The sequence below is a fragment of the Glandiceps talaboti genome, chromosome 17 (assembly GCF_964340395.1).
Source record: "Glandiceps talaboti chromosome 17, keGlaTala1.1, whole genome shotgun sequence".
Classification (NCBI taxonomy): domain Eukaryota; kingdom Metazoa; phylum Hemichordata; class Enteropneusta; family Spengelidae; genus Glandiceps; species Glandiceps talaboti.
In genome coordinates, this window is record NC_135565.1 from 12,576,851 (window position 1) to 12,590,480 (window position 13,630).

At 36.6% G+C, this 13,630-nt stretch overlaps 1 protein-coding gene across 1 annotated transcript in view; it reads left to right on the forward strand.

The window, feature by feature from the left end:
- The window catches only part of LOC144448081 (uncharacterized), a 43,528-nt gene that overhangs the window by 29,675 nt on the left and 223 nt on the right, over positions 1-13,630 (forward strand). Inside the window, exons 27-37 of the mRNA XM_078138233.1 lie at positions 476-1,931; positions 2,705-2,812; positions 3,835-3,974; positions 5,117-5,185; positions 5,686-5,782; positions 7,048-7,151; positions 8,090-8,204; positions 8,669-8,785; positions 9,114-9,769; positions 10,264-10,432; positions 12,208-12,528. Of these exons, the coding sequence (XP_077994359.1) occupies positions 476-1,931; positions 2,705-2,812; positions 3,835-3,974; positions 5,117-5,185; positions 5,686-5,782; positions 7,048-7,151; positions 8,090-8,204; positions 8,669-8,785; positions 9,114-9,769; positions 10,264-10,432; positions 12,208-12,528 (3,352 nt within the window). The remainder of the gene's footprint in view (positions 1-475; positions 1,932-2,704; positions 2,813-3,834; positions 3,975-5,116; positions 5,186-5,685; positions 5,783-7,047; positions 7,152-8,089; positions 8,205-8,668; positions 8,786-9,113; positions 9,770-10,263; positions 10,433-12,207; positions 12,529-13,630) is intronic.

The following is a 13,630-nucleotide window of genomic DNA, read 5'->3' on the forward strand; positions in this document are numbered from 1 at the left end:
ATGTTACACAAACTCAACAAGCAAACTTCGTTCATGGGGGGGGGGGGGGGTGTCTGGCATCAATGCGATTGCTGAACTTTTCGCACTTCTAACCACATTTTGATGGAAAACTGTCACTCCTTCAATGATAAAAGCTTTTGTGTTAACTACTGAGATGTTGATAAGTTGATAAACATTTTACTTACACTCGTAGTAGTGTGACCGCTTTTGATCATGGTTTACATCACATACAAACGTGTGCTGTAAATGTTTGTTTAGGGGAAGGGTTTTTTGTCCTAAACGAACAATGTTCCTTTGTTGAGCTTGTGCGACATTGTGTAATAGATCCTAAGGTGGCCAAATATAAGCAAGTGTCCACACTGTTAAGGTGGTCACTCATTCAGTTATGTCTGTCAAAAAACAAAATTGAAACTGCTTATATTATTCATGTTTGTTATGATGTTAACTACTTACTACATTTGTCTTTTTTTTTCAGCTACTTTTCCACAATTCTAGAGAAACATGGACCATTGCTGGTTTCTCATCCACTACTTGTGTCTGAGTTTCATCAACTGTTTCCACCAGAGGCTCATGTACTTGTTCAAAGGGCCGGAGGATTATCGAAGTTCCTTCTGCAGTCCTTACAGTTTGCCATGGTGGAAGACATGGTGTGTTTGTTAACAGACTCTGTGAAATGTAGAGAACTTGTTTTACAGAGAAATGGAGCAGCAAATGGAGACGATATATCTGTGAAGGCAATGTCTGCTAACGGGTCACAAATCGACCCAACTCAGTCAAGCACTACCGTTGCTCCAAATATTCGTTTGCATGAGTATCAGTTTAATAATTCCAATGTTAATCTTACATCAGAAAACTTTCCCTCATTAACAGAAGCATTGTCACAGGAGAGTGTTCCTAGAAACCTTGACAGCTTGTCTGAGATAAGTATTGGCAGAGACTCACAAGAGCCTGCTGGTTTGTCAGATTATGGCTATATTGGTAGCCAAGGCAGCAGCAGTATAGGGGCAAGTCAGGAGAGTTACGGCTTGTCAAACTTACCCAGTCAAGAAAACAGTGGAATACCTCCAGAGGAAAACTACCCATTTGATGATGACAACTACAGCATGAATAGCCAAGAAATCTATATTGTTCCTCATGAATCCCAGGACAACAATATTGTACCAGGGACAGAAAATTTTTTCACACATAATCATGAATATAATGTTAGTCGCACGCAGGAATCCTGTGTTGATAGCACTCTCAAAACTAGTGGTAATCCAAGCTTTAAAGACAAAGATTTTACTTCTGAGCATGAAACATTGGTAATGTCCAGTAAGAATTTGTGTACTTCATTTAATCAAGATAAGTTTGCTAAAGACAAAGAAACAGGTGCTGTTAAATGTCAGTTGTCCTCATATTATATGCCGGATGAGATTCTGGAACGCGGTAATAACATTTGTGTTCCGGTGGAGTCTTCTCCTGTCAAAGTTGCTCCTGAAAAAGTGGAAAATGACAAGGAAAAGGAAAAGGTGAGCTCGCTGCAGCAGAAAGCAGTCAACCATCTGCAACAGGCATTGGAAAACAAGCAAGAGGAATCTACTGATATCCTAGAAAGATATGATTCTAGAATTGCTGTGCATAATGATACTCCGATTGATAACAGACCGCCAGGATTCGGGAATGTTCCGAGTGCCGACTTTACTGATAAACAAAGTGTGCCAATAAGTGGAAAGAATGTGTGGCAGAATACAAGTGAAATTCCCAAACCAAAACCAAGGCCACTGACTGTACCTTACAGTGAAAGTATCAAGAGATCCCTGAGAAAGAAAGATTTCTGTACGCAGGCTAATTTGTTACCAGTGATGAAGGATATTGCAATTAATACGGATCTCTATGAACCAAACTATAAAGCTGATTATGAAAAAACAGACCGGAAAAATCAAGTTCTACAGGTAATGTAGTAAGACCTACAAATTGTGGCATAGTAGTTTACATTTTTTTGTATAGAATGTAATAATAAGTTCACTTCAGCACAAAGGGAGGGGGGGGGGGGGGGGTTGTACAGCTTTTATAGTTAGATATTATCATTGAATCAGATTTTAAAGCTTGTTATGAAAAGACAGGAAAAATCAAGTACATGTAATGTAATAAGAACCACAGATATTGGTAACTTGTTGGCAGTTCATATCAGTAAATGTGAGGGGGTGGGGGGGGGAGACCTTCCCTAGTTAGGTACATGTGGTATTAGCATATTAATTGGTAAAATATATAATATATACACCAAGGAATGTTAACTATATATTTCAAAGTGTCAGTACAATGTTTTGCTAAGGTTGGGCACCCAGGTGGAAAAGGGGATAGGGGTGAAAGTTGCATAATGTCCCATACTATCTACCACAGTTTTGTTTGGGTACCTGGTGAAATTACTGGGGACCCCTGCTACACAATATAAAAGGCTCAAGATCAACTTGATGTTTCTCTGAACTCACAAGTAATTCCAGGTGATGTAACATCATGACATGACTCCCCAGAACAGAAAAATGTCTCTATTTCCTCGAGACCCCCGTTAACTTTAAGATATGATTATGAGTGAAAAATCTTGTAAAGATAGTAACTTGAAGATATGAGTCCATTGGTATTCTGGATAGTGCACATTGTGTATCTGCATTTTTTGACACGTAATATATACACTTACATTTCTGTTTTTGACCACTTGTGAATACAGCTTCAGCTACAAGATGCTCTCGATAAACAAGAACAGTTGAAGAACAAAATGGGAGCGGAGTTACAAATGCTGCAGAAAAATTTAGATGAAAATAGAGAAATTGAAAAGGTGAGAGTGATCATTTCCTATGGGTTAGAATTAGGAATGACAATGAAATGGTTATAATAATAATAATTTATTTATAAAGCGTCAGTATCCACAAAAAATGTGATCAAAGACACTGAAAGCAAATAATACAATACAAATATCAGTTAAAAGCAGTTTTAAAAAGTAAAGTTTTAAGATTAGATTTAAAAGCAGATAAGTTAGGTGACTGACGGATGTTTAGTGGGAGATTATTCCAGAGAGTGGGAGCAGCAACACTAAAAGCATGATCACCATACGTCTTAGTACGTGATCGAATGGGGCAGAGTTTGAACTGATCAGCTGACCTTAAATTACGGAATATGGAATTATATTGTTCATGGTCCCATGAATCAATAGGATAGTAATACAGCTACTTTGAAACAATAAGTTGGAAACGAATGTTGTTTAAAAGTAATTAGGGCTCACTGACTTGTGGAGACTGAGTATTATAGTGGACAGTTTACCAGTAGTCATTTTAGAATGTTAGCTGGAAAGTAGGCCCTCTAGTTTGTTTGATGGTTGACCTGGCAAGTTAAGTGTTTTCTCCACACAGTCTGTGCACTCATTAGTTCAAATATTATATTTTGGCCACTCCTAATGTGCAACCATTACAGTCAGCATGAAATTGTTTGCATATGACATGATGATGTTTTTGGTAATTTGAATAGTGATTACATTTCCGTATAGGCCAATAAGATCAAGTATGAGGCCAGGTATGCATCCAGGTATAAATTTGAAACAATCAACATGGTATAGGCATCATGTGACTTATTCAACCAATCAGATTCGACACATGGTATCCTTGGAAAATACTGAATTTGAAGTGCTGCGTTCACAGGCTACATGAATCAAGACTTGCCAGGTTAACCATCAAGCCTGTTAGTGTTACAAGCTAGGGTCATTTCAAAAACTGTATCAGCTGAGTATTTATCACACCTAAATAACCCCTGTCTGACTTATCCCGTTAAAGTAGATGTAAGTCTTCTCTTGTTTTATATTTCAAGATCTTAAAGAAACAGATCATTGATGCTCAGAATCATCACGATGCAGAAATGAAACAGGTGGAGAAAGACTTGAAAGATAAAACTGAAAATGTGAAGAAATTACAACATCAGCTTACTAACCATACAGATCAACTTAAAAAGTAAGTATCATAGGTGGGTGGAGGGGGCAGGGAGGGGGGAGGGGCTGAAGCTCCTACACATTTGTGATACACACTGCTACTATCATTGGCAGCCACTTTTGCCATATCACAGAGTTTACATCACAGATTCGCTACTTTTTTTGTATATGCATATATTTAACATAAAATATCCATGGTGTTAATAATAGTTAGTATCTTGATAAAATAGACTGGCTTAATTCTGAAATATATTCTAATAAATTATGATTATGTACAATTGTAACAAAAGCTAGTGCAGCGTATACATGTGTACAAAGTTAGTAGTTGGTATGTCAACCAGCTTAGCATATCTTCCAAAAATTGTTCTAGTCATATAGAAATTTCGCTGAACAGAAAAGATAACTGATATTTGTATGAAGTAATCTGCCCTTAAATACAATGTTTAATGTTAGTATTTGAATGCCTTGGCTTTACAAAATCCCCATATAGCCCCCACTGAATGCATCAGTGCTTGACAGTTGAACCAGAAGTTGTGGATGTCGACTTTATTACAGTAGCGCTGTGTAGGAGCTTGGGGTGGGCTGTTACAATTGATTGCATGTCTGTACATTGTTGTCACATTAATATCACTGGGGGTGGTGCTTATATCTGGCCATGTGTCTACATCCATTTCATATCATTAAGGTGGGGGGGGGGACTATTGCACTGGGTTGGATGTCCATGTGACCACGTGTCCACTTCCATATCACTGACAGGTTGATTTCTTTCAAACCTGGCACAAAGGGGATAACCTATATGAGGCCATATGCATGCCATTTTGCATCCCAATATGCAAATTTGACCAAATGGGGCAGGCATACTTGTAGTAAAAAACCAGTGTGAATGTATACTTCAGAACAATGTATTACTGTGAAACTTCATTCAAGTGGCTACTCCTACATGTATGTGACCTTTCTGTGGGGCCATTGTATTTTACCTTGACCTTCAGGGATATTGAATTAATGCAACGTTTGTAATTGCTTTCAGTTTTTCAGTTGTTTTCTGAGGCCCTCTTTACATATGAACTGGATAAATTGAATTTGTTGCAGTTACTCACAGTGTACTGCCATTGCAAACAAAATCTCTGAAATTAATGATATGTTGTTGTCACTTTGTTTCTTTAGGTTTTCTAAAGACCTGACTGACAAACAGGATAACTTGAATACGTTGCAAGGTATTCTCCAAAGTGAAAGGTATAGTTTCATTATTACATACCAATGATTTTTTATATTAGTGCATTCATACATACAACTGGTCGTCACTATGAAGTGCAATACCAAAAAACATTATTTCATACCTGGTTTAACTTTATCAAGTTGTTAATCCTGGTCTTGGTAGCGAGTTGACCGGTGTTTGGCATAGTGGGTAAGGAAAGATAACCAAAGTCATAGAGTACACTCAAAACACTACATTCTTTATTGCTACATGTGGTACACTAACAGTTACAAGCCAAGGAGAATGAGTGACCCAACCCCTAATTAATATTCATGTACTTGCCCATGAATAGTAATACAATGGAATAGACAGAGCACATATCATACCTGGATGCAAGTAAGCATAAGCTTGTGCCATGGATATAAAATCACATGAAAACACTGTTACAATACTCAGGAAATTTTTGGAAATATTATTTTGTGAGAGACTGCTCGTAAGATTAGATAAGTTTTATTAAGTGTTAATTGTCATATTATAGGGATGCTTGGAAGAGAGAGAAATTGTTGTTAAATGATAACAAGTATACTGTAGAAGAAGCTTATAACAAAGCTTTGAAGAGAGCGCAAGAAGCAGAGGTAATGTATTATTCTACCATTCTCGCAAACCAAAGCTGATTTCTTCCACGACACTGCAAAATAACAAGCTCTTGACGGTCTTAGACTTAGGCTGTGGTTTAGGACGATGTCTTCAAGTTCTACACAAAGTTTGTACATTCTTATCTTCAAATGGAACAAAAGTTCAAATTGAATACTGTGTACGTGCTTGTAAATTGCTAGAATCAAAGTGTGTACTACTTTATTCAAAGTGATGTATTACTTCAGTCCTTAAAAAACAAGCAATAACATGTTTCAAGCTATAGCTCCAACATCAGTGGAAAGACTTTTTCAGGATTAGAATTGGAGGAACCAACAGAACCAAACAACATAAAGTAAATAGAACACAGTACACACACCAACAACACATGCTCTCGCAAGTGTGAAAGTTAGACTAGGTGGAGAATGATACAGTGTTTGTTGATTCCAAATGGCTCCAGTGTCCAGAAAAATATTTTCTCCTCTCAATCAAAGATGGCCATAAGTACCATGTATTCTGCAAGGTTGTCGGTGGCCAAGTGGTTAAACCACTTGCCTCTTACCACTGCGGTCGGGGTTCGAACCCCATTCAGGGTTCGATTAAATTTACCACGCTGTAAGTAAGAAGAGTGTTGTTCAGTTTGACTCTAACGGACAACGCATGTTTTCCCCGGGTACTCCGGTTTCCTCCTGCATTAACACTGAACCCATGAGGGATGGCCCTCACTGGACTTCTTGGGTGACAAGTATTCAAAGGTGCCTGTAAATGGGCTTTATGCCCGTTGGTTTACCTGAATAAATAAATAAATAAAAATGCCTGAACATATTGGCGAGACTGTTATAATCCTTACAGTCAAACATAGTCAGACTTATCATATTTAGATTTTATTCCCCAATATTTTTCTTCGTTCAGCCAAGGAAAATGCAAGTGACCCAAGGGGCGTCTGTCATTACTTGTCTAGCGACTTGTATTTCCCTGCTGAATGAAGAAAAATATTAGAGAATAACATAATTATACCAGTGCCAGTGATATGAAAGAAAAATCAAGGAAAGTTATGGCAGTATTGAATGTTTTGATTCAAATTTCGAACACAGTAGAACCAGTGACGTAGTGACTGTTGTGACATCGACGCATGTTGTTGCGATGTAGAACGACCAGAGTATAAATTCCATATTTTTTGTTCAACTTGGCTTGAGCATTGTCTAATCAAACATACATGTACATGTAGTCAGACTTATCATATTACATTTTACTTGTCATACTTTAGGTGAACATTTTAGAACTGAGACTGAATGCTGCATGTAGTCCATATCAACTAAAACGACAAGAGTCAGATTATTATCACAGACACTTTACTACTATGTCAGAAAGGTAAGGTTGTCGTGAATTACATTTATTGATTCATATTTTGTGTTATACGTTGTTGTTAACATTGTTGTCTTTTCTGATGAACTCATTATATAGTCATACGTCATACATAATCAACCAATCAGCATGCAGCCCGCCGATAAGGCATACGATCAAATCAAAATTTCTTGTGTGATGTAAGTTTCAGTTACAAGTTGGAGTGTGCGTGCATTCTTATGTGATGTAAGTTTCAGTTACAAGTTGGAGTGCGCGTGCATATATAAAGAACAGAGTTCCCAGTGTACAAGTACTACGTGCTTGTATTGTCATTTCTATTACTGCTGTTTTCCGAACCCCTTTTCTATTGTGAGTCATCCACAAAGTGTCTATCTATCCCTTAAATGTGAAGGTCAGGATTGTCAATTATCTCAATTTGCCCGCTTGGAATCTACAAGATGCTGGCTTGAGCCTTACCGCTGTCATTTCTTTGTGAAAGCTAAAGTCCTCAGAACTACATAGTATTGAAACCACCATTATGCTCCAGTCTACCCTATTGTATAATTGGGCACCTGATAGGATAGCAGTTGCAAAGTGAACGCTTTAATCCTATATACTTAGAAATGCAATCGTTTTTTTGTACAGCAATAACACATGGTTTATTTAAACAACATTGTGACCAAAATTAAATGGTCAAATTGCTTGAGTTCACATATCATTATCAGTAAAATAATCATGTTCAGAAACAAAAACAAAAAGTTGATCAATAAAAAAAAACAAGTTCTAAAAGTTGCAAAAGTCAATTAAATACTTAGTGCAATGATTTAAATTAAAATGCCGTTACGGAGAACAATAAAAGCAGGTACACAAAAACGTTTTTAAAAAAGAAAAAAAAAAGTGAATTCATGCTGTCCTCTACTGTATAACTAATAGCCATATTGTTTGGTTGATGTGATTTGTTACAGACCACCAAGTGTTTCTGGTATGAGTCAAGATGAAGTGAAACAGCAATGTAAATCTCTGTCTGTCCTGTGGAAGCAATTCTGTGAGGATGTGGACAACAAAGTGTTAGAAATCAAGGTAAGAGACCTATCATGTATATTCAAGTTATTTTGGTTTGTAATTAATTTTTGTATCAGATATTAATCCTCATCACATGAGTGAGTTAACCATGAACCAATGAAATTCTGTATTTGTATATTGTATATTCATATAATATTTATGACAGTGATGTGTTGAAGACTCTCTCTCTCTCTCTCTCTCTCTCTCTCTCTATCTATCTCTCTCTCTCTCTCTCTCCTCTCTCTCTCTCTCTCTCTCTCTCTCTCTCTCTCTCTCTCTCTCTCTCTCTCTCTCTCTCTCTCTCTCTCTCTCTCTCTCTCTCTCTCTCAAAATCTCTCTCTCTCTCTCTCAAAATCTCAATTCCTACTAGTAGTACTCTCCCTTAAAGATGTGAACAAATTTATCTGCAATTGTTTAATGTAGCAGACATTTTGATATATTTTATAATTTCATAATTTTGGTGTCCACTTCCTTTTGTGTAGTTATACTTCCAAGATCAGATTGAATTGATAAAGAATGGACACGTACTGTCTTCACTGAAAGAAATCAAACTTCCATCAATGCCACAACCCCCACCTGCCTTATTCCAGAACCCAATGGTAAGTTATTGTATGTACAGTAAGACATTGGAATACAGTAGCTCTCGTTTGTTTGTTTGTTTTTGTTTGCATTTGTTTTTTGATCGATTGTTTGTTTGTTTGTTTGGTTGGTTGGTTGGTTGGTTGGTTGGTTGAACAATCGTAGGTGAAAACTAACTGAGTTCCCCAGTAATGTTTACACTGGTTCCTCCTAATACCCATTTTGGTAATGTTACTGGGGGCTTTACAAATAACAAGATAATAAAGAAGTGTTCTAACACAACTACCTGTGTAGGCCAAATTGAATTTAAAGAATTAATTGACTGTTTCCTTGTGTTTTCCTCTTTAGTTGAAAAATCTTCGTGGCATGTCAGTTGGTCTACCAGGCAGTGTGTTAGGTGGTTCATTTGGGAGAACAACACCAACTCTTCTTGCATCCCCATCTCCTCCCCCAACAACATCATCAACACCCCCACCACTGCAAGCTGGAAAGCCAGCTAAAGTCAATGAAACAAAACCAGTCAAAATGCCAGTCACAACAGTAGTAACTGCAGCAACTGAATCAAATGGAAAAGTTGCTGCAGCTAAGATTGCAGCAACTAAAGTGGCTCCAGCTGCCCCTGCAACTGGAACGGCTAATGTGCCTACAAAGCCTACAGCAGCAGGAACAGTTCCAACTGCAGTTTCTGGTGCTGTTCCTAAGAATCCGGTGCAGCCAGGAGTGATGCTTCCAGGACAGCAGATGCCACCACCACCATCACAACAACAGCAGCAGCAGCAAAAACAGCAACAGATGCTTCAACAACAACAACAACAGCAGCAGCAGCAGTTACTTCACCAACAGCAACAACAAAAAATACTTTCACAGCAGCCACAACAACAAATGCATCCACAACAGCAACAACAACAACAACAACAACAACAACAACAACAAATGCATCCACAACAACAACAACAACAACAAATACATCCACAACAACAAATGCATCCACAACAACAACAATTGCAACAACAACAACAACAACAGATGCACCTACAACAACAACAACAGATGCACTCACAACAACAACAACAACAACAACAGCAACAACAAATGCATTCACAACAACACATGCATCCACAGCAACACCCACAAGCAGGATCATTGTCACAGCAACATCCAAAGAATAGTTTTGAAAAAATCATGGTCAAGTTGATGACAATGTACCCCATGTACAACAAGTGAGTGAAAAATATATAGCGTTACCATAGTGATGTGAATGGTAAACAAATAATCTCTGACTTACACATATTTGCAATCTTTTGTATTCATATGACAGTGTGTCAAAAACATGTCTCGTGAGTGAAACACCAAACCAACATCATTTTAGCTGTAAGTTTAGTCTTTACAATTTCTATAATACATAGGTGCAACATCCATTTTCAGAATTAACTGTATTTAAACCTATCCTTTTACTCTTCTCCTAGTAACATTGACTTAATGTTTTGTATTTTTACAGGATCCATTTGACAAATTTCATCAAAGAAGTAAGAAGTGCAAATTTTAACTCCTTATCAGGTTTATCATTGGATGAGATCATCAACCGTGTTACTTTACTCATCAAAGAAAAGCAACGTCTTGCTCCAAGACTACCTGTAACTGTGGCTGGAAGACCATTACAAGTACCCGTAAGCACTGACTCTCCCATCCCTGTTACTCCTTTCTTTACTGTCCTTCCGGTAACTAACCTTATTTTGTTTTCTGCATTTGTGTGATCTGTGGTGTTTCCATGGGAACCATTGTAAAAGGAAATAATGCTGTTCTTCATCTGCTGTGCTTTTTCTGCAAACTTGGTAAAATCTTTCATTTTCTTGCTTTGTGTAATTAGCTTGCTTTATATATCTTCGTGTAAGTGAAATGCAGGGTCAGTTTACATTCTAATAAAAGACTACTTTGTTGTGGGTTAAAGTGGCCATATTGATGAGGATTGTATATTTATTTTGGCTTTTTTAATTTATACAACAATTTATCATGGCTTCCTACTTGAAAAATCAACATCAAACAACATAGACCAAGTCTGTGTTTGTAACTTAGGCCTAAAAAAATAAATGTTTGGTTCCGGTTATCCGACCCCACCTAGCTTTTCACTTCCGACCCTAAACTTTTTAAAAACTTTTTTGAGAGAAAAATAATAAAATTGCAAAAATTGGGAAGTCTCTTGAGAAATAGTGGATGCGGAAACTGACATCAACTTAAAAAGACAATATAAAACTGTTTTTCCAATCTGTAATGACTGTACATCTGATAGGAAGAAATAAACAACACAAAGACCATTTGGAAAACAATGGAAAACATGAACTAGACACTCACACCTGAACAAAAATGCAATGCAATACAATAAAATAAAAAATCTACCTACCCACCTATTCTAAAATTGTACGTAATCGCAATCACACAATTGATAAAAAAAATTGTGTGGTTGCGATTACGTACAATTAATACATTGCAAAAAGCTAAAAAAAAAAAAAAGTAAAATGTTTGTTATTGTATGTATAATAAACATTTTATACACTTATCAATCTTTTACAGTTATTGAATAATAAAAGGAAAGGTAACAAATTTTAACAACATGCTAGCAATCATGATATGCTAATAAGCAAAGTTAATGAATCATGGTGTGTTATCAATTATTGTATGTTTATGAGTATAAAACTGAATGAATCAAACAAAGTATGTCTTATCAATGCAATGACTAAAGTTTAAAAATCAAAGATAGTCTTACTAGCCATTGTATGCAAATGAGTAAAATTAACAAATCAGAATGTTTTGTCAATGATTTTATTCATATGAATACAGTTTGTGAATCAAATAGATGAATAGATAAGATAGATGGATCGATAGATAGATAGACAGATAAGATAGATAGATAGATAAGATAGATAGATAGACAAACAGATAGATGGATCGATAGATGAATAGATAAGATAGCTAGATCGATGAATAGATAGATAGATAGATAGATACATTGTAGATAGATAGATAGATAAGATAGATAAGATAGATAGATAGACAGATAGATAGATGGATTAGATAGATATAGATAAATAGATAAATAAATAAAAAAAGATTGATGGGTAGCTGAGATATTATTATAATGGGTATATAGGTAGGTAAATCAATCAATTGATCAATCAATTGATAGATGAATAGAGACAGACAGAAAGACCGACAGAATGAAAGAGATCGATGTATTGGATCCATATGTATATATGTAATGTACACTACATTTATAAAACATTATGATACCATCATAGCCAGGTCCACAACTGATGAAACATTTATTTGATCACAGCCAATTCTATTTTACTGACATAATTGTTGTAGGACGTCATATTCCACATTCCTAAATCAGATTGTATGTTAATATCCACTCATTATTTCATGGTTGTGTTTCTCCTCACAGCCACCATTACAGAAACATCCAGTAACAGGATACGGTATACCGATACCAGTTGTCAAACCAACCCCTATAGTCAGTTCAGTAGTTCAGGGTGCACAGCCAGCTCGACCACCAACATTAACACCTGTACCCATGGCAACCGTGCCCTCTGTTGTCAAAACTCCTCTTGGTCAACCCCCATCGGTTTATTTACCTGAACCAACTTTGAGTCATGTTGGTATCAACCTGGATGATGATGAAGACCCATGTGTTATCTGTCATGAAGAGCTAAGAAGTGGAGTGGGTGTTTGTATCTTAGAATGTCGACATCGCTTTCATAATGAGGTAAGTGTGATGTCGTGCAATACAATTCTTTAGTCTGAAGAGTGGGGTGGGTGTTTGTATCTTAGAATGTTGACACCGCTTTCATAATGAGGTAAGTGTGATGTCATGCAATACAAATTCTTCAGTCTGATTCTTCAGTCTGAAGAGTGGGGTGGGTGTTTGTATATTTGAATGTCGACATCGCTTTCATAATGTGGTAATTGTGATGTCGTGCAATACAATTCTTTAGTCTGAAGAGTGGGGTGGGTGTTTGTATCTTAGAATGTCGACATCGCTTTCATAATGAGGTAAGTGTGATGTCGTGCAATACAATTCTTTAGTCTGAAGAGTGGGGTGGGTGTTTGTATATTTGAATGTCGACATCGCTTTCATAATGTGGTAATTGTATTGTCGTGCAATACAAATTCTTCAGTCTGAAGAGTGGGGTGGGTGTTTGTATATTTGAATGTCGACATGTTGCCTTCATAGCATGGTAAGTGTCTTTGTCTTTGCACAAAACAAACTCATCTGTTTTGCAGTCAGAATCAGGATAAATACATTGAAGTAACCAATACGGGTAAATAGTCAACGGAAGAGAAGGGATGAAACTCTTAGTCACACTGCATGGATGCCTTGAAGACATTGTTGTTATGTTGCAAGTTATTTGTCGTCTTTTCAAGCAACTCTGTTTTGTGGCATACAGTCGTTTTTCACATCAAACCAATGCAAATCATCTTTTTTCCTTTGTTGGATATTTGTATCCTTCAGTCCTTGGCACTGTGCCAAGTCACTTGTCAGCTATGATAATTTGATAATCCATTTGATGATAAATTTATCATCATTTCAAGAATGATAATAATAATTTTAATAAATTCATAAGACTGATGAGAACAAACAAGCCTGAACTTCTAACATCATTATGTAAATTTGTATACAATGCATTTAAACAAAGAGAGATGCTTACAAGTGAAATAATGTAATACTAGTATTTATTCCAACCATTGATATGTGACTTTGACTTTGAGTTTGTTGTAAATCTCTTGCGTTGTATATGGGCCGAAGGCCTTGTAAAGCAATAAACGTACTATTATATTTATATTATATAATAATAACGTACACACTT